Raw genomic sequence first — 22,194 nt, forward strand, 5'->3', positions numbered from 1 at the left:
AAGTCACAGCAGACTTATGGCAATCCCACAGGGTTTCAAGTCAGGAGACCAACAGAGGTGATTCACCATTGCCTTCCTCTGCATAGCACCAGAGGCGCAGTGAGGGAAAATGGCACCAGGGCAACAGACATAAAACGAGAAAAATGGTCATTCGCGCGTGCACCGTTCTCAACGTAAATGTTACAAATTTTCTGGCTTAGTAAGACAGGAGTAACTGGATACACAACAGAATACTTCCACTGCCTTGAACTAGATGGCTCAGGCTAGCACAGAGGTCTGCAAGCTGCGGCTCTCCAGATGTTCATGGACTACAATTCCCATCAGCCCCTGCCAGCATGGCCAATTGGCAGGGGCTGATCGGAATTGTAGTCCCTGAACATCTGGAGTGCCAAAGGTTCGCCACCACAGCTTTATACCAACATTCCATGGATTACTTCAGAACTTCAGATGACTTCAGGCCCAGTTATTGACGTTGATTCTGACCTAAGAACTCTGTTAGCTGCCAACGCTTGTTTGCTGCATGTCCATCATAGAGTTGCCAGAGGCTAGTTTGTTACCTTCTAGGCATGGGATCGTTCCTATCTAGTCAGTAGTGTAACGAGAGGGGGGAGTGAGGGGGCTGGAGCCCTGGGGGCCACTTTGGCATGTTGCGTGTGTGGGGGGGAGGGGGTTGCCAAGCCACCACCTCTCGCAACTGTATCCCCACCCAAGCTCCACGTGGAGTTCTGTAGCAGGGGTGCGGTTGAATGCTGAGCCAGCCAACTGGCATGGGGCCGCCCCACCTTGAACTCCGTGTGGAATTTTATGTGGAGTTTGGTCAGGTGGAGTTCAGGTGGGGGCGCAGTTGTGGGGGAGAGGGCTGGCAACAAGACCACCACTGACCTGTCTAAGAAGAAGAAGAGTTTGGATTTGTATCCCCCCTTTCTCTCCTGCAGGAGACTCAAAGGGGCTGACAATCTCCTTGCCCTTCCCCCCTCACAACAAACACCCTGTGAGGTGGGTGGGGCTGAGAGAGCTCCGAGAAGCTGTGACTAGCCCAAGGTCACCCAGCTGGCGTGTGTGGGAGTGTCCAGGCTAATCTGAATTCCCCAGATAAGCCTCCACAGCTCAAGCGGCAGAGCTGGGAATCAAACCTGGTTCCTCCAGATCAGAGTGCACCTGCTCTTAGCCACTGCTCTTAGCCACTACGCCACTGCTGCTCCTAAGTGACACCAAAGGCAGTCCGAGGCATTGAGCTTGCCCTGGGCACCATTTTAGGCAGTTATGCCCCTGTATCTAGTCTACCCAGAGAAGAATTGTCCAATTTTTCCTGGAAAAGAGGCACCCAGAGATCATCCATGGCATCCCATCAATTCCAGGGCTCCCCTGAATTTCCAGGATGGCATAGCCTACAGGCCACACAGTGACTGGAGTCACTTGGTATTTGTTTCTTTCCTATGTGTATAGTTGACAACCACAAAACAAAATCACCATTGCCCATTTCATCAGCTACCATTTCTTTCTCATGACCCCACGCAACTCGAAAGTGTTCTGTATTTCTGTACTTGTCAATCTAAGTGCCCCTGAGGGCCGTGTTGGCTGTCTGCACAAGGTATGTTCACACCGCAGCTTTGCCATGTCTGCATGCCGGTGCCTTTGTCGTGGTCTGGTGGACACCGTGTATGATAAAGTGACGACGTGCTACGCTCCCCATTTCTCTGAATGGCTAAGAAGTCCCAGGAGATGCTATTGGGATTGCAGACAATGACTTTAGCAGTGTGATGTGTCTGGGGGAAAAATTCTAATACAATTTTATGGAACTTCTATAGAAGCATAATATCTAGCTGAAAAACAACAACAGTCGTTCCACACTACCAGCGTGGCGTAGCGGTTAAGGGCAAGTGGATGTTAATGTGGAGAACTGGGTTTTCTGCCCCGCTCCTCCTCATGAGTGGCAGAGGCTTATTTAGTGAACCAGGTTGATTCCTCAGTCCTCTGAGAGCAGCAGTGGCGTAGTGGCTAAGAGCAGGGGCACTCTGATCTGGAGGAACCGGGTTTGATTCCCAGCTCTGCCGCTTGAGTATCTGGGGAATTCAGATTAACCTATGCACTCCGCCACACACCAGCTGGGTGATCTTGGGCTAGTCACAGCTTTTTGGAGCTCTCTCAGCCCCACCTACCTCACAGGGTGTTTGTTGTGAGGGGAGAAGGGCAAGGAGATTGTGAGCCCCCTTGAGTCTCCTGCAGGAGAGAAAGGGGGGATATAAATCCAAACTCTTCTTCTTCTTCTTCTCTACATAAGCAGCAGATTGTAATCTGGTGAACCAGGTTTGTTTCCTCACTCGTCCACATGAGTGGCGGACTCTTATCTGGTGAACTGGATTTGTTCCTCATGCATGAAGCCTGCTGGGTGACCCTGGGCCAGTCACAGTTCTCTCAGAACTCTCTCGGCTCACCTACCTCATTAGGTGTGTGTTGTGCGGGAGCGAAGGGAAGGAGTATGTTAGCTGCTGTGAGACTCTTGACAGTTGTGAAAAGTGTGGTATACATCCAGACTCTTCTTCAGTTAGTTCTGTGCCAATCTAAAGATGGCTGCAGGTCTAGAAAACAAGACCTTAACTAACCTTGTAGCAAAAGCAATATATTCTACAGCCCCCATGTTTTCAAGAGCCCACCCCCACTAAACATTTATTTATTCATTTATTCATTTATTCATTTATTCATTCTTTCAACTTTTATACCGCCCCATCCCCGAAGGGCTCTGGTCGGTGTACAACAGACAGTCGCATAAATAAAACAGCTAAAACCATTAAAAACAGCGATAAAAATAAAGGTTAAACATAACAACTAATTATTATGAATAAAAGTGGCGTCCAGCAACCCCATTTGTTGAAAAAATCCTCTCTCAGGAGGGAGGAGTGGCAAGTCCCAAGATGGCAAAAGGCCCAGATGTAAAGGGCCGGGGGGGGGGGGGACCATCAAAGGCTGGTCCCTCCAAAGGCCTGGCGAAACAACTCCGTCTTACAGGCCCTGCGGAATTCAGTAAGGTCTCTCAGGGCCCGGACAGCTGAAGGGAGAGCATTTGACCAGGCCGGGGCCAAAGCCGTAAAGGCCCTGGCCCGTGTGGAGGCCAGCCGTATCATTTGCAAGCTGTCTGGTGAAATCGACCTCCTTCTGTATTCTCACAGTCTGGTGACAATGCTGTTTATATGTGGGGGGGGAGGGAGCTGCAAGCCGCATGGTATGTGTTGTGGGTTTTAAGTGTGCACAGGTGTGTGTTGGCTCCTTGCTGTGTCATGTGCATGGGTGTGGAAACCTTTGTACTCTCTCCTGTGCTCCCAAGCCAGTCGCAGCATGCGCGGTTACATCGCTGGAGGGGGCACCTATGCAGAGGTGGGATCCAGCAGGTTCTCACAGGTTCCCGAGAGTAGGTTACTAATTATTTGTGTGTGCCAAGAGGGGGTTACTAATTGGTGATTTTTGCCACGTGATTTTGATCTTAGTTACGCCCCTCCTCTCAGCAGTAGCGCGCAGAACTTGAAGCAGTCTAGCAGGAGGTGTGCGCCGACGTGCGTGGCAGCCTGCGCCTGCGTGCATTCGTTTCCCGCCCAAGGACCGGCGCAGCGGCTGCGTCCTTTCCACAGCCCTGCCCAGAAATGCCCCACCCCCGGAATGCCCGGCTATGCCCCCTTCGTGCCCCGCCCAGCCCCATTGGCGCTACGCCACAGTTTGAATCCCACCACCATGGGAACTTGTTACTGAAATTTTTGGATCCCACCACTGGTTTGGTGTCTGTATTATGCAAAACCCCAGTCACTGACATTTTGTAGTTGACTCTGCCTCTGGCGGCAGCGATTGTCTGTGTGGCTCCACCTCCTGCGGCAGCCATTTTGTGGTTGCGCCCACCACCTGTGCCAGAATCCCAGAGGTGCCCACGAGGCTCAAGAAGGTTGGGGTGGGGACTCCTGCTTGAGAGCAAATTTGGAGCTCTCCAAGGTCCTGCAGCCCTTTCCCAGCCAATCTTTGGCTCCTTAGGCCAGATAGACTAACCTTGGTGGCGTTGGGTCTTCGTGAGCGTCACCCTGCCCTGCAGGCACCCAACAAGGCAGAACAAGGCAATTTGGGAAGCTGGAAGATGCTGTTGTCAGGGTGTCAGAAGTATATTTTTCAGGAACGAAAGCAGCGATCCTTGAAACAATCACATTTCAGACCTAGCTTGTAATGGGTTATTGCTCCTAGACAAGACAGGGGGTTCATACTAACTAACGATAGCAGTCGACAATGGGTCAGGATTCTGTCCTTTTCCATGTCTGATGAGAGCTCATACATCTGTATATCTGAGCTCTCAGGCTATTCCACGGTATTTATTTATTATTTATGTATTTGTTCAATTTAATATACCGCCACCCCTCCTTGGGTTTTTCAGGGGAGTACCAGGTCAGGTTTAAGGTATTGGTGCTGACCTGTTTGGGGCTTGCTTATCTACAGGACTGCCTCTCCTGATATGTCATTTGAAAGTCACTATCATCAGCAAATGAAAACCTGCTGGTGATCCCTGGCCCAAGAAAGATCTAGCTAGCCCTGGACCCTGCCTGTTGAGGAAACGTCTGAGGGGGGATATGATTGAAGTCTATAAAATTATGCATGGGGTAGAAAATGTTGACAGAGAGAAAATTTTCTCTCTTTCTCACAATACTAGAACCAGGGGGCATTCATTGAAAATGCTGGGGGGAAGAATTAGGACTAAGAAAAGGAAACACTTCTTCACGCAACATGTGATTGGTGTTTGGAATATGCTGCCACAGGAGGTGGTGATGGCCACTCACCTGGATAGCTTTCAAAGGGGCTTGGACAGATTTATGGAGGAGAAGTCGATTTATCTTGATCTTGATCCTCTTTGATCTTGACCAATCTTGATCCTCTTTGATCTGAGACTGCAAGTGCCTGAGCAGACCAGGTGCTCGGGAGCAGCAGCCGCAGAAGGCCATTGCTTTCACATCCTGCACGTGAGCTCCCAAAGGCACCTGGTGGGCCACTGCGAGTAGCAGAGAGCTGGACTAGATGGACTCTGGTCTGATCCAGCTGGCTTGTTATATTCTTATGTTCTTAAACCAGGCCTTGTGCAATTCCACAGGGCCAGTTAAACGGAGCTGTTCCACCATGTGTGCAGAATCATAGAGTTGGAAGAGGCCCCAAGGGCCATCAAGTCCAACCCCCTGTAATGCAAGAACACACAATCAAAACCAGTAGAGGCAGCAACTGCAATATCATCCCCCACCCCTCCTTTTCCTCCCTCACATTTCCTCTCTACTTTCCCCTTCCCCATCGCTTTCCACACCTATGCCCTATTTCCTTATTGATTCCGTCTGCCCGAGCCCCCATCGAGATTAACTGCAGGTTTCATCCAGAAGAGGGAGCCACTGAGCATAGATGAGATTAATGTTGCCTTCTGAATTGCTATGATATATTGTACGTTTAATTTTTTTACAAGTTTTCAATTACTTCTGCTGCATCTATCATGTTATGTTTTATCGAAGTTGGAAACCACCCTGGGCCTGGAAGGGGAAGGGTGGTATAAAAACTGCATAATAAATAAAATAAAAATAAATCCTGACCGGCATGTGCAGTTTGACCTGTGGCTGTTGAAAATCTTGTCTCAGTCAAAGTGTGAGGAGTCTGTCTGAGAGGTGTCAGTTGAAACCATCCGAAGCCTGTGCAATTGCAGAGCTCTGCGGTTTTGTCTTTATTTGCTTGTGTATCTCCGAGGCCTTTTTTTTTTTTTGCTTGCTCACTGACTCGTGAATGCAACAAGGTAACCACCGGGAATGCTGGCTCACTGCAAATCTGATCTTTCCATCAAAAAGTCAGGCAAGGCAGAGTTCATAAAGGGTGAAATGAGACAAATATCTAGCAATCTTGACACATGAAACTAGATGGAGCTGAGCTGTAAAATCATTTCTCTGAGCTCTGACGGACGTGCCGGAATTTCGGTTTGTGTGCCCTTCTGCTTAGAAACGTCTTGGCAGCGTTCTCCGGGGGCCTGCTTTGGGTTTTATTTACTTTGTTTTATTCCACTGGGAGCAGCAGTGGCGTAGTGGCTAAGAGCAGCGGCAAAGAGCAGGTGCACTCTGATCTGGAGGAACCAGGTTTGATTCCCAGCTCTGCCACTTGAGTTGTGGAGGCTTATCTGGGGAATTCAGATTAGCCTGTGCACTCCCACACATGCCAGCTGGGTGACCTTGGGCTAGTCACAGCTTCTCGGAGCTCTCTCAGCCCCACCTACCTCACAGGGTGTTTGTTGTGAGGGGGGAAGGGCAAGGGGATTGTAAGTCCCTTGGAGACCTCCTACTGGAGAGGGGATATAAATCAAACTCCTCCTCCTTCCTCCTCTTCTTCTTCTTCTTCTTCTTCTTCTTCTTCTTCTTCTTCTTCTTCTTCTTCTTCTTCTTCTTCTTCTTCTTCTTCTTCTTCTTCTTCTTCTTCTTCTTCTTCTTCTTCTTCTTTACTTCATTTATAGACCACTTTTCTCCTGCAGCGGGGACCCAAAGTTGCTTACACCACACCCCTCTCCACTTCCAAGGCATATATTTATTATATATAGGTCACAGAAGGGTCTGAGTTTGTCTAACAGAATTGCCTTCAGACTTAGTTTTTATAGGGGATCCCAGTTTCAAAAACTATCACATTTCTACCTGACTTTTCCCCTACAAGACCCAGGGTGGAGCTTCGTGGCTGAGTACGGATTTGAACCCAAGTCCTAGCTGTGTCTGAAATAGATCCCCAAATACTGATGGTGAAATCTTATGCTTTCAGGCAGTGGTGGGATCCAAAAATTTTAGTAACAGGTTCCCATGGTGGTGGGATTCAAACAGTGGCGTAGCGCCAATGGGACTGGGTGGGGCACGACAGGGGCATGGCCAGGGAATTCCGGGGGTGGGGCATTAATAATTTCTCTGTTACTGTAAAAAACTCTTACTGTAAAAAAAAAGTTCCTAATTTCCAGCTGGTATCTTTCTGTCCATAATTTAAACTCATTGTAGCAAGTCCTATTGTCTACTGCCAACAGAAACAACTACTTCTCCTCTAATTGACTGCCTGTCAAATACTTCATACTTTCAAATACTTCATTTTGTTTCTAGAAATCAAAAGAAGGATACTTTCCTTAAACAAGGAACTTTACCCTATTTCTAAAACATGTTTTTAAAACAGCCCAACAGGGAGAATGATCCCGTTCTCTACCTTCGCTAACCAGCCACATAGGAAACAACAGGACTTTATGATTTTTGGACCTAATGGAATTTCTAACGGAAAAGCAGACCCAATTAGTAACCCCCTCTTGGCACACACAAATAATTAGTAACCCACTCTCGGGAACTGGTGAGAACCTGCTGGGTCCCACCTCTGCTTTCAGGGAATCTGAGATAATGTCCTTTCTGCTTTAATGCCCTTTCAGGGAAAGGTGATTAAGAAATCAAAGCCATAATAGGGGGAGCAAAACAAGAGGTCATGTGTGGAAGTAGAGACCTGGCCACGTGGGGCGAGGACACTGAGAAACGTGGGCAACAAACCACTCATAACAAATGACCGCCAGTTTTATGCCCAATTTGCCTCTGAGCTAAACCCAGTGGCACCAGGGAATACGGGGAATCCACAGGGGAGGGTTTTTTAAAAAAAAACTTTTCAAACAAGTGATGTGAAATACTGCCAGTTTGGGGAATTCAGAAGGAAAACCCGTGCCTTGGAATCATAGCACACGGGGCCCCGCTGTAATGGGAGAGTGGGTGTTTTCAAATGCAAATCTGGGGTTGCATGATCTCATTTTTGGATTGGGTTCTCTGCCCCTCCCACCCAGCCTTCTCTCCGTTCCCCTGTGGCCCCTTTCTCGTTCCTTTTTCCCAGCCAATTTCACAGAATAGCCAAGTCGGTGTCAAAGACTCCCTCTTCCTGTTCTTTCCGTTGGGGCTTTTGGAAATGGGCAGATAATCTCTGGAGCCTCGTCCCCCAGGGCTCCAGCCTTTTGTGCCGTCCACTCAGGGGGAATTAGTCTATTTTTGCAAGGACTCCAAAATACTCAAATTGTTTTTGTGCATTCTATTTTGCCTGGGGGATGAGCCAGCTTAGGAGAGGAACACAATTAGAAGAAAGGCTGTGCATAGTTTTGAATGGAAAGATAACTTCCACCAGAGTTTATTGGGGGCGCCCATTATTGGCCAGAACAACAATAAGCAACCATTGGAGGATTATGCTATTAATAATTAGCAACAACTGTAATCGCCATCCAATAATAGCTTTTCTTCCTTGTTATTCTTAAATGATAACCCACCAATAATAGCTACTTCCTATTATTATTATTATTATTATTATTATTATTATTATTATTATTATTATTATTATTACTACTACTACTACTACTACTACTACTACTACTACTACTACTACTACTACTACTACTACTATTGTAGATTTCACAGCTGCCAGATCTTTAGCTGGTTGTTGGCCTTCATTACAATTCGAGCCTCACCCAGAGGCCTAGGAAGTTGTAATGTATCGGCGTAGTATTCGTGCAGATCCCAGCAAGGCTGCCTTCTGAATTTGACAGATGTTAATTTTGTCAATTTGAAGATGTTTCAAGTGCTGCCCTAGTGTTTTTGGGATGGCGCCTAGCGTGCCGATTACCACTGGGACGACCTCAGCTGGTTTGTGCCAGAGATGCTGAAGCTCGATTTTCAAATCGCGGTATCTAGTGACCTTCTCATGTTCTTTTTCAATGAATTATTATTATTATTATTATTATTATTATTAGTAGTAGTATTATTATTATTATTATTATTATTATTATTATTATTATTATTATTATTATTATTAGTATTAGTATTAGTATTATTATTAGTATTATTATTAGTATTATTATTATTATTATTAGTAGTAGTAGTAGTAGTAGTAGTATCAGTATCAATATCAATATCAATATCAATATATTGACATAAAATACTTTTCTATTTACATTACCTAAAGAAGCAATTCTAAGTGAGTCTACACAGAAGCAACACCATGAAAACTAGAAAAAAATACTTTGCCTTTAGAAGAAATCTAGGATTTTCAGGGACATTTGTGGGTGCAAGAGATTCCATGTGAAGGTTCTAGTAGCCACAGGTTCTAGTAGCCACAGGCCCCTGTTTGCAGTAAGCCAATATCCCTGTGTCTCATGATTTCATCCAGTCTCCTTTTCCTCTTCCATTCCTTCTTCATCACGGTCACTGTTCTTTGTCATGCATGTTAAAAACCCCAAGCATGCCTATATCCCTAGCTAATGCGAGTGTACATCATTCCTCCAACTAGCATCATTGTGGGAAGACAAGAGAAACATGGCATATCCCATCGGTAGGTATGATTTTGCCTGCAGTCCAATTTAAGGGATAACAAACCAGGCTTTTAGCAACTGACTTTCTTTTAAAAAATCCTCACAATCCATTCAGAGAGCAAGGAAAAACACATTGTACAAATTAAGCATCTATATACATTCCGCGCCTGATCCTGGTTTGTGGAGAAAGATTAAAAAAACTATGCACAACACTGAAGAAGAGTATCTGTAGGCTGGAGAGAAACACATACAATTGAGAAATTTATGCTTGCTCAATTTCTATGGCAGAAGAGACGAACTTCTGTCTGGCTTACAAAAAGGCTTGTCTCTTCAGCACTGTGCTAAAGAATTTGGCAAGCATTTCCCCAAAAGTTTGTGAAGAAAGATCAAAAGCTATGCAGGACACTGAAGAAGAGGATTTATAGGCTGGGGAGAAATGCCTGCAATTGAGACATTTATACTTGCTCAGTTTCTATGTTTCTATGTTTCTCAGTTTCTATGGCGGAAGAGACAAACATCTGTTCTGCTTACCAAGAGGATTGTCTTTTCAGCCCTCTGATAGGGGATTTGGCAAGCATTTTTCCAGAAGCGCCTGTGATTTTCCTTCACGAGGTTACCTCCCTTCTTTTGGCCCTGTACGGATTGCATAGATTGCGTCAGCATTTCTAGAATAAATCTGACCAAGTGCTTAATTAACTCTGCCAGGAGTCATCCAGATTTATAAACAAGTTCTTGCTCTCAAAGACTAAGGTTTTTGAAAGATCTGGGGCACGCAGGCTCAAAAATACCAGTCTGCTCAAATATGTATGGTTATGTCTTGCATGCAAACAGAATCCAGTCAGAAACTAGTCATGTCTGTGACAAATCCTTGTCATTTGAAAGCAATTATTTTTTTCCCCTGATGAATAAAATTGTGGGGAAAGCTTTATTTATTGTACCCCGATCAAATTTGATAGGACCACTGGGAACTAGACTCACAGGTTGAAATCTTTTTAAGCCCTTTGAAGTCAGTGAATGTAGGCAAGGAGTACCTCACATAAGACTGAGGGGAAAATGGTCTCCATGTTTGCAATTTGAACTAAGGAATGGATCTGTTAATGGTGTAGGGTTGAGGGTCTCCCACTATAGGAGGCACCTTGTGAGCTAGGTGGGGCTGAGAGAGTTCAGAGAGAACTGTGACTAGCCCAAGGTCACCCAGCAGGCTTCATGTGGAGGAACGGGGAAAAACGAATTCGGTTCACCAGATTAGGCCCCTTCCGCACACGCAAAATAATGCGTTTTCAAACCACTTTCACAACTGTTTGCAAGTGGATTTTGCTATTCCGCACAGCTTCAAAGAGCACTGAAAGCAGTTTGAAAGTGCATTATTCTGCATGTGTGGAATGAGCCATTGAGTCTGCAGATCATGTAGAGGAGCAGAGAATCAAACTCTGTTCTCCAGATTAGAGTCCACTGCTCTTCAATACTATACCATTCTGGCTGTCATTGTGGTTCAGTAGGTTTAGGGGAGGGCAATGGGAAAATTACCGTTGTATCAACGATGTGAAGTAATTTCAGGGTCAAACCCGATAGTGATGTCACCCTGCTTTAGTATTCGTCATAAACTCTATGATACAACCGTAGAGTTTGCAAAGAATCCTAGAACGGGGTGACATCTTAGTGTGGATTTCCATTGAATCCCAGAATAATGTGATGTCGCATCTGGATTCACTCTGGAAACGATACCACGCTCTCAGTGTGACAGGGTCCCCCGTATCCCCATCCTCAGCAGTCAATATCGCTACCCTCTGAGATCACCAGCCGGCAACTCTGTAACGGCGAACTCCCTTGGTAACTAAGATCGGGGACTCTGACTTCTCAGAAGATATGCTCTAACTTCCAGATGGTGGTGGTGATGGGAGGGAAATAGCTTGTGGCTGTCACATTTTTTATCCTGCCTTTCCTTCAAAGGGCCCAGAGCAGCGTATGTAGCCCTCTCGATTTTTTCCCCTCACAACAACCCACTGATGTAGGTCAGGTAAGCAGCGAGCAAGGGAAGATAATTCAGCAGAATTTCGTGACCGACTAAGGGTTTAAACTCTGGTCTCTCCTTCTCTCCACTCTACCTGCTGCCTCACCAAACAAGTTCTCCATCATACCCTGTTTGTGGCGTCGTTTGCCATTGCCTGCCTCCACATAGCAACCAAAGACTTCCTTGGACTGGGCAGTCTCCCATCCAAGTACTAACTGGGGTTGACTCTGATTAGCTTCTGAGATTTGATGAGATCAGGCTAGCTTCGCCCACCCAGTTCAGGTTGTTGGTCTCTGCAGTTCTAGTGGACATTCAACTAGCTATTCTATGGCCCCTTCCACACATGCAGGATAATGCACTTTCAATCCACTTTCAATGCACTTTGCAGCAGTGCGGAATAGCAAAATCCGCTTTCAAACACTTGAGCAGGCACGGCCTCTGATGTGGGGGCAGCAGCAGCTGGTGCCAGACCAAGAGCCTGCCGCAGGCCCGCCAGGTATTCCTTAAGTTGAGTGGCACCCGGTGGGCCCAGCGCCGGCTGCTGTTGGCCCGGCCCCCTCCCCCACCTCCATCAGAGGCCACGCTGCTTGACTGAGGCAGGCGCGGCCTCCAATAGAGGTGGGTCTCCCCAGAAGCTTGATCCCATGGGGGCGCGATTTTGCGCCCCCATGGGATCAAATGGGTGGCGCCCGGGGACATGTGCCCCACATGTCCCCCTGGCAGATCCACCCCTGGTGGCCTGTGCATCTCCTTCCAACTCTGCGATTCAAAGTGAGGGAGGAGTACTGAGAAAAGAGATGAGCAGGCTGGAAGAGGTCTTCTGAACCTACCTCTGAACTTAAACTGGACTATTTAATGATGCATTGTCAAATGGCTGGAGCTATCCCGGTCCAGTGATGATCTGAACTTGGGGTGGAGTGTGGGGGTATTTCCTCCATCAATCAACTCTCTAGATGCAACGTTAAAACTCACTACAATACACAAACGCGTTGCATCAACTGCTTTTATATATCACAATCACAATAGACCTTTATTGGCATAGGGTATACAAGCTTGAATATAGACCATTAATAAATTTAAAAGAGTTGTACATGCTTTTATATATGTGCATCACAAACAACAATAAAGTGCATAAATAGTGAAGTTCAGTGCAAAACACAACACACAGTGCAATTCTTACAGCAATACAGCTTATGGTGGTTACAATGGCAGCATTCACTTATCACGCCTTTAGTGCGTCTCAATAATGCACATATATAAAAGCGGTTGATGCAACGCGTTTGTGTGTTGTAGTGGTATTTCCTCCATCCCTGAAACTCCAACACACCCTGTCCCTGGATCCTCACAACTTCATTATGGATTCATCAAAAACCCCATCCCCCTGGCGCCTTTGGCTCGCTTTCTACCACAACCCGTCAGATATGCCCACAACATGTTCCAGCCAGTTTTGTGGCTCAGGGTACCATCCACTTCCTGTGCATCACCAAAAAAGCATCCCATCAACTTGACAGCATCCCTTTGGCTTCCTTCCTGCTTTCCACTCGTGACTCGTGAAAACGTGTTGAAAGTTGACGTGCTCTCTTAGCCTTGTTGCGGTACGCTGGGGAAAAAAAACACATTTTTTTTTGCTAATCTTGTCATATTCAGCAGCTGCGTTCAGAAATGCTACTGTGAGCCCCACAGGGCTAATCAACACTCTTGCAGGATGTCAGAACTATCCGCCATTACCTTGTAAGTGTCCGCGACCCTGTGGCGATACCTGTGTTTGTTCGATGCATGCTGCAGATACGTGGTCAGTCGTGGTAGCGGCAACGGAAGGTCGTGTCTGTGTGTCTCGTCCGCTGCATGTTGGTTCTGTGTATTTTGTTTTGTTTTGTGTGGCTTTCTTTGGTAACACCCTATTGAGGTAGCTGAAAGTTACCTGTTGGAACGATACTATTTGTTTGCTGATCGTTGCCGGCTAAGGGTGGATATGGACAACCGCTTTATCAAATTGCTACTCAACGTCCTTTGCACATTACAGCTCGGCAGGCCGTCTTGTTAAATTCAGAGGACCGTTTCATGGGGTCATCTGTACGGGGTCACCTGTATCCTTTCGACGAGTATCGAGGAGACACAGGGTTCAACTGGAGCATCGCTGCTGATTAATGCCCTATGAAGTGGTTACAAATGTACCCTGTTGGTAAACAGTTGCCTGTATTCATCCGCACCATCTCAGTAACACATCTCAATGACGTGGTCATTGGACACAGATGAATACTGACAGTGATTTGCCAAAGGGTAACTTAACACAACATGCATGTGTGTAACCTCTCAGGCGTGGTGTTGTGGTTAAGAGCAGGTGCACTCTAATCTGAAGATCTGGGTTTGATCCCCCGCTCTGCCACTTGAGCTGTGGAGGCTTGCCTGGTGAACCAGATTAGCTTGTGCACCCCAACACACGCCAGCTGGGTGACCTTGGGTTAGTTACAGTTCTTCTGAGCTCTCTCAGCCCCACCCACCTCACAGAGTGTTTGTTGTGGGGAGGGGAAGGGAAAGGAGATTGTCAGCCCCTTTGAATCTCCTTACAGGAGAGAAAGGGGGAGGGGTACAAATCCAAACTCTTCTTCTGCTTTTTTTGCTTTCCCAACCTTTCTTGAATAGTCCTTGTAGAAAACTCCAAGTGTTCCTCCAGAAAAATTTGGGAAGACCAAGTACAGGGGAACTTCCTTGCCAGCCCTCTTGCTTGACTCATACCTCCTTTCCGAGCAAACTTCTCCTTGGCCTCGATTTGACCTTCCCTAGAAGGCCTGAATGGTCGCAAGCATGCACAATAGTGTCCATTGCTGCTGAGATTCATGGGAGCTGAAGTTTCTCAAGCCTCCTGGTCCAGCACATAAACCAGTGGTGGCGAACCTTTGGCACTCCAGATGTTATGGACTACAATTCCCATCAGCCCCTGTCAGCATGGCCAAACTGGCCAAGTAAATGGTTTATGCCCGTGGTGGCGAACCTTTGGCACTCCAGATGTTATGGACTACAATTCCCATCAGCCCCTGTCAGCATGGCCAAACTGGCCAAGTAAATGGTTTATGCCCGTGGTGGCAAACCTTTGGCACTCCAGATGTTATGGACTACAATTCCCATCAGCCCCTGCCAGCATGGCCAAACTGGCCAAGTAAATGGTTTATGCCTGTGATGACGAACCTTTGGCACTCCAGATGTTATGGACTACAATTCCCATCAGCCCAATTGGCCATGCTGGCAAGGGCTGATGGGAATTGTAGTCCATAACATCCGGAGTGCCAAAGGTTCGCCACCACGGGCATAAACCATTTACTTGGCCAGTTTGCCCTCTGGACAATGAGGAGAAGCTCACCAAACCTTTGCACGGATGAGAGGAGCATTTCAGGGCAGCTGGCTGGCACTTCTCCCAGCTCGCCTTGCTCCACACTCCACATGGAATTCAAGAGCAGGTATGATTTCAGGCTCGGCTGGGCTGGGTCCAGTTTTAAACTTCGAACGTGCAGCTTAAAGCTCAGCCCAGCCACACTGAGCCTAGCATTAAACTGAGCACTCAGGATGACCGGCTCACGTGGAGTTCAGGGCTGGGGCGCAGTTGCAAAGGAGAGGGGGGCTACCCAGTGTGCTCGCACGCGACCTGCTTAAGTGGCGGCCAGGGCAGGCCACCTGTTGTGCTTTCCCTGGGTGCCATTTTGGGCAGCTACACCTCAGTCTGTAACTTGGGGAAACATGTTCTGGAGAACATGGAGGACCCCTGGCCCAAATCAGTTTTTTTTCAGTATCTCCGAGGGGTGAAAGTTGTCTAGCCCAGGGGTCTGCAACCTGTGGCTCTCCAGATGTTTATGGACTAAAATTCCCATCAGCCCCTGCCAGCATGGCCAATTGGCCATGGCCATGCTGGCAGGGGCTGATGGGATTTGTGGTCCATGAACATCTGGAGAGCCGCAGGTTGCAGACCTCTGGCTAGTGCCTCCTTTGCAGGATCACAGGCAGGAAGGTGAATGTTTAATGGATCGGTTCCACAGCCCTCTGCATTGATGCCCCTGGAGGGAGGGCTAATGCAGGACAACCAGTGGAGCTGCCCTGAAAAGAGATCTGGTCTCAGAGCAGGCATATCGGTGGTAGGGCGCAGAAGATATTCCAAACACAGCAGGGGGCTCATACAGCCCCAGTTCCATTCCATGGGATTTGCACAGGTGGGATTTCCCCAAATAGGCAGTTTCTTTTCCTAGTTTCATGCTGCCGTCCTTCACCGTTGAAGCTGATGCAAATTTTCACGGGTTGCATCATCGTTTGTTTTCATGACCAGATTTCATATGTTAGTTCATCCCATTTTCTCTTCTAAATAAATAGTTCTGTATCACAGGCTAATGTGAACTTGTCAGATCTTGGAAACCAAACAGGGTCGATCCTGCTCAGTATTTGGGTAGGAGACCACCGAGGAAGTTCAGGGTTGCTAAACGGGGGCAGGCAATGGCTAACCACCTCTGGATGCCTTAGGCCAGTGGTGGAAAACCTTTGGCACTCCAGATGTTATGGACTACAATTCCCATCAGCCCTTGCCAGCACGACCAATTGGCCATGCTGGCAGGGGCTGATGGGAATTGTAGTCCATAACATCTGGAGTGCCAAAGGTTCGCTGCCACGGTCTTAGGCCTAGGCCTGAATGGTCCAGGCTCACCCAATCGCACGAGATCTAGGAAGCTAGGTAGGTTTGACTCATGGGAGACCAAAGAAGTCCAGGGTTACTACGCAGAGGCAGTCAATGGCAAATTACCTCTGAACAGCTCTTACCCTGAAAACCCCACAGCTGCAACTTGCCAGCACCTTCCTTCACTACTTCAGAGCCAATAAAAAATTAGTCATGAAAACAACGTTCCAGTTTATATCGAAGGCTTTCACAGCCGGAATCACTGGGGTGCTGTGTGGTTTCCGGGCTGTATGGCCGTGTTCTAGCAGCATTCTCTCCTGACGTTTCGCCTGCATCTGTGGCTGGCATCAGATCCTCTGGCATCAGGTCCTGGCATCAGATCCTCTGAAGAGGCCAGCCACAAATGCAGGCGAAACGTCAGGAGAGAATGCTGCTAGAACACTGCCATACAGCCCGGAAACCACACAGCCCCCCAATGTACCAGTTGCAACCTCTTCCAGTGGAACAGCAAAACTATCCGTTCAGGCTGACATTACAAATCAGAACTTGGGGTGAAACAACAAGGAAGGAAGGAAGGAAGGAAGGAAGGAAGGAAGGAAGGAAGGAAGGAAGGGAAGGAAGAACAAGGAAGGAAGGAAGGAAGGAAGGAAGGGGAAGGGAAGGAAGGAAGGAAGGAAGGAAGGAAGGGAAGGGAAGGAAGGAAGGGAAGGGAAGGGAAGGAAGGAAGGAAGGAAGGAAGGAAGGAAGGAAGGAAGCGGAAGGATCACTCTTTAAGATCCAGATTTTTGTGTGTTTTTGATTCCATTCCAGTGTAAGCACGTGTGCATCTAGAAAAAAACCCTTTCTTTCTCTCTCGCCAGGCTGTACATTGGGTCTCGGTTCACTCTGCTCCTTATCCCACTGTTTGGAATCCACTACACAGTGTTTGCCTTTTATCCAGAGAATGTCAGCAAGAGGGAACGGCTCGTTTTCGAACTTGGCCTGGGATCTTTTCAGGTAGGTGCGCAGCAAAGCGGCCTCCCCCATCTGTCTGATGATTTTCAGCTCATGGATGAAAACCTTCGGGTACGCACAGAGAGCCCCTCTGCTCACAAGCCCCAATGTGGCGCCTCTGGGCACCATGACACCTACCAGGACTTCTCTTGGCACCCGCTGTGCTTCTCAGAAAGTGAGCAGGGCCATCATAAGTAAGGATGTGTTGTTGCTTGAGTTCATTCAAATAAAAGGGTTTCTCTATGGAGGATCACCTGTGGTTTTCTTAGACACTGTTTGGTTTCACTCCACCTTCAGGATTTCCTTCTTCCCAACAGATTTGAGGAGGGAGGTATTCCATTCAACTCTGCCTCCTGAGGCAGCCATGGGCCCAACCCTTTTTGGGGCCCATAGCATTGAACCCCATGAAGCAAAGTCCCCCAAACCTGTATGGTGTCATCATGAGAGTCTTCTGATGACAACCTGAAAGTTTGGTGCCAATACCTTTTAAAAATGTTTGTCTCACTGCTCCTGCACATGGAGGTTCAACCACAAAAAAATTACCAAAAAAATTGTTTTCCAGTTAGTGACACCAATATTTCAGGGTGTCTTCGAGACACTGTTCTGATCATGCACCCCAAGTTTGGTGCAGTGTGGTTCAGGGATGCCCAAGTTATGGACCCCCAAACAGGTGGCCCATTATCACCCATTATTTCCAATGGGAGCCAATAGAGGCTATCTTTGAGGGTCCATAACCTGCCCCCCCCAAACCAAACTTCACCAAACCTGGGGGGTATCATCAGGATGGTCTCCTGATGATGGGCCCCTTGAAATCTTTTGTGCTGCTACGCTTAAAAATGCTGCTTTGTGTTTTTTCACCCCTCCCACACATGAAGCCACCGGGTTTCCCCTGTTGTAACAATTGGCCATAACTTTGGTCCCCTGATCCAAACTTCCCACTAAACAAATACAGGAATTTATCACATCAGGACAGTCTCCTGATGAAGGATTCCTCGAAAGATTGGTGTCCTTAGCAGTCTTTAAAAAATGTACCTCTGCAGGCACCCCCAGAAATTCTGGCTAAGATTCTGTGTTTTTGCATGTGAACAGTGACTTTGCTCCAGCACTGCTGCCCATGGGGAATTTCTGCGGGAGGGCTGTGGAGGCACATTTTGGCTTATGGTAAACCCACAAAACTTTCTTAGGGTGTCTTCAGGAGGGAGTCTCTTCATGGCAACTATCCAGGTTTGGTGACTGCGTTGCTTCCAGGGGTTTATATGGGCCCCCAGAAGGGTAGGGTCCATCCTTCACGTCTCCCCTGAAGAAGGATTTCCCAAACCCGGATGGTGATCAATCCAGAGACTTTCTCCTGAAGATACCCTAATGAAAGTTTTGTGAGTTTAACTATGATAAATGTGCACTTTCCACAGTTTTCCCCCCTCTATCAGAAATTCCCCATTGACAGCACAATGCGAAGCTAAGTCTCTGCAGAGACTCAAAGAATCTTGGGCAAATTTCTGGGGTGCATGAGTGTCTGAGAAGTGCATTTTTTAGATGTATCGGTACTGTGATTTCAGAGTATCATCGGAGACTGTCCTGATGATACCCCCCAGGTTTGGTGCAGTTTGGTTCAGGGGGGCCAAAGTTATGGACTCTCAATGGTGTCGATATGTTTACAAATGTGCCCCCTTCAGGCCAAAATGTGAAAAACACACAAAAAATTAAAACACAATTTGGCTGGTGATCCGAATCCCATGGATTCGGATCAGATGGGATTCGGACAGGTCAGATTTGGACCCTGCTCATCCTAATCTGTCCAAATCGATGCAGAGATTACGGCTAAACCAGGATTCGGACCGTCCGAATCTCCAACCCTAGTCTTCACAACTGCATTCTTGAAATGGGAATGAAACTGGTGCCCGGGAGTGGTATCGTACCACCGACATCTTTCCTTGCACCCACCAAATGTGTTAGAAAGTGGGTGGGGTTTTTGCTGTGCAAGCTTATGACTGGTGGCCACTGCAGAATTGATTGACTGCATGGATTAAAAAAACCACCATCGTACAAAGCAACTGCCACCATCGCACAAAGAACTTCCCTGTCTGACTGAAGGTAAGCCATGACAACCATTTTGTGACCGGCTCCATAAACCTATGGCGAGCCATTTTCTGATAGACGTTTTCTGACATTCTGGGTCAGGATTCCAAAGGTGCCCACAGGCGCAGAAAGGTTGGGGTCCCCAGCATTCTGTAACAATGAGCGATGGGATTTTAGGGGGGAACGCTGATTGCAAATTTGCACAGTACCAAGTTAAATGGAGCTTGGATCTTACTCTTAGAACTTCAGGATGTTCAATCCTGAACGTTTCTTAAACAAAGGCCCCAAAACTTGAAACTGGAGCCATATTAGATACCAGAGCACATCTCATGGTCTTCAGGAAAACATGGGCCAATCGAAAGTTGGCCTAGCGCCTTTCCTGATTGATTCATCACCATGATACGATGCTAACAGAGCTCTCTTGCTCTTGTGTTGGGATCACATCAGACAGAGAACGTTCTCCATTATTATGGGTATTTCTCAGTGAATCTGGAAAGGATAACTGTGTCTTTTTTTCTCTCTCCAGGGCTTTGTCGTAGCTGTACTCTACTGCTTCCTGAACGGGGAGGTAAGTTTTTTAAACATTGACTCTTTCTCCCGTTGACTGGGCCCTGCGGGATTTGTCACAGTTCTGCAGGGCCATTAAGACTATTCCATCAGGCCTGTGGTTGAGCGTAGCAACAGCATCCCGATAGATGTTGGCCTCCCTTTACTCCTCCCTCTTATTTTAGGATTCGGTGGGGCTCCATTGGATACATCCCACTGCGAGAATCTGATTTTGAGTGTTGGTTTTACGTCTTCATGATCGATGTGAATGTGTTGTAAGCTGTCCCAAGCCCACTAGGGGAAAGGTGGCCTATAAATCAAATCAATTTATAAATGAATTAATAAAATAATTCCCAGCTTCCCCTGCCATTCCATCTCACAGCTGCCATGTCCCTGTTAGGTTCTATGACTGAAGTCAATGATTTCCTGATCAGAAGTCTTTATTGATAACAACAGCACGTGCCTAGCTCTACAAAAGCAGGGAGCAGCAATGGTGTAGGACCGTGGTGGCGAACCTTTGGCACTCCAGGTGTTACGGACTACAATTCCCATCAGCCCCTGCCAGCATGGCCAATTGGAGAACTTGTAGCAAAACATGGCCAATTGGCCATGCTGGCAGGGGCTGATGGGAATTGTAGTCCGTAACACCTGGAGTGCCAAAGGTTTGCCACCACTGGCGTAGGAGGTAAGAGATCATGTATCTAATCTGGAGGAACCGAGTTTGATTCCCTGCTCTGCCACCTGAGCTGTGGAGGCTTATCTGGGGAATTCAGATTAGCCTGGGCACTCCCACACACGCCAGCTGGGTGACCTTGGGCTAGTCACAGCTTCTCGGAGCTCTCTCAGCCCCACCCACCTCACAGGGTGTTTGTTGTGAGGGGGGAAGGGCAAGGAGATTGTCAGCCCCTTTGAGTCTCCTGCAGGAGAGAAAGGGGGGATATAAATCCAAACTCTTCTTCTTCTTCTTCTGACCCCGTTTTCAAATGTCCCTGACTTTATCCCCATGGAATAACCATAAATCCCGCCTCCCTTTTCCCATGGAACGTGAGAAGGATACAGTGGAAGGAAAGAGCCATTGGGGAGGCAAACATCCCCAAGGCCAGAACAGTGATAGACCAGTGGATGCCGCCCCCCCTTGGAGTTGGCACCAGGGTCATTCTTCGTTATCTATAGTTGCCAGCATCAAAGGAAATGAAAGGTCCATGACGATAGCGGGGGGAGCCCCTTCTTCCAAGAAGGTGTGAATGCCCTCACCTGAGAGCATCCCTTTGACGGAAGGAGAAAGCACATCCTGACAGTCTTATCGAAACGGAGGGTTTTTTTCACGAGCCAAAAGCCACAGAAGGCAGGGAGGGAACGGAGGATCGGAAATACTGTTGCTGACGGAACAGCAAGGTCGGGGTTTCGCAGGTTGCCTTGGCCCATGGTTTCGTTGATGTTGAATGTGGCCTGGATAGAGTTACCAGCTCTGGGTTGGGGCGTTACTGGAGATATTTTGCAAAGGGGGAGGGGCACGGAGTCTGGGGAGGGTGGGGTTTGGGGAGAGACTTAAGCAGGGGGTAATGCCACACCGTCTGCCCTCCGTAGCAGGTTACTGAGCCACTGCACAATGCGAGTGTGTGCCAGCACTCTTCTGCCACAGGAGACCTCACCAGCATGGGGGAAGTGGTTTTGGGGGGGATCCCAGGAGTGGAACCAACTTTAGTCAGCTCCCAGAGTAGTTTTGGCTCAGGGATGCACCCTTTCTTCCAGCGCAGATTTATATCATCCAAAAGTATCAGACTTATATCATCCAAACTTATAGCATCCAAAAGTATCAGACTTATATCATCCAAAAGGATCGAGCATATCAGTCAAAGGGCGAGGTAAGTAGAGGTTAAGAGAGCCTCGTTGTATTCAATCTGGGAGGGAACCGGGGTTTGATTCCCAGCTCTGCCGCCTGAGCTACTGTGGAGGCTTATCTGGGGGAATTCAGATTAGCCTGTACACTCCCACACACGCCAGCTGGGTGACCTTGGGCTAGTCACAGCTTCTCGGAGCTCTCTCAGCCCCACCCACCTCATAGGGTGTTTGCTGTGAGCGGGGAGGGGCAAGGAGATTGTCATTGCCCTTGGAGGTCTCCTGCAGGAGAGAAAGGGGAAACATAAACCAAACTTTCTTCTTCTTCTTCTTCTTCTTCTTCTTCTTCTTCTTCTTCTTCTTCTTCTTCTTCTTCTTCTTCTTCTTCTTCTTCTTCTTCTTCTTCTTCTTCTTCTTCTTCTTCTACTTCTTCTTCTTCTTCTTCTTCTTCTTCTTCTTCTTCTTCTTCTTCTTCTTCTTCTTCTTCTTCTTCTTCTTCTTCTTCTTCTTCTTCTTCTTCTTCTTCTTCTTCTTCTTCTTCTTCTTCATTACCGGTAATGGGATTTCCCAGGAAAGAAGGGGTTTTTCTCCTTTTCCCATGGCACACATGTTGTTGATTGCCTTTTTGGAGGCAGTTCCGTGGGGCCATCCGCAGCCATCACTGTCACTCACACACACACACTCACACACACCCCGGATAGGGCTGCCTGTGGCTCCCCAAATTTCCTGTGGTTA

General features: G+C 47.6%; 1 protein-coding gene across 1 annotated transcript in view; it reads left to right on the top strand.

Moving 5' to 3' along the window:
* Positions 1-22,194, top strand: part of LOC125440649 (growth hormone-releasing hormone receptor-like) — a 335,417-nt gene that overhangs the window by 312,737 nt on the left and 486 nt on the right. The window contains exons 12-14 of the mRNA XM_048510505.1: positions 12,999-13,082; positions 16,866-17,001; positions 19,601-19,642. Coding sequence (XP_048366462.1) covers positions 12,999-13,082; positions 16,866-17,001; positions 19,601-19,642 — 262 coding nt within the window. The remainder of the gene's footprint in view (positions 1-12,998; positions 13,083-16,865; positions 17,002-19,600; positions 19,643-22,194) is intronic.

The sequence above is a fragment of the Sphaerodactylus townsendi genome, linkage group LG11 (assembly GCF_021028975.2).
Source record: "Sphaerodactylus townsendi isolate TG3544 linkage group LG11, MPM_Stown_v2.3, whole genome shotgun sequence".
Lineage (NCBI taxonomy): Eukaryota > Metazoa > Chordata > Lepidosauria > Squamata > Sphaerodactylidae > Sphaerodactylus > Sphaerodactylus townsendi.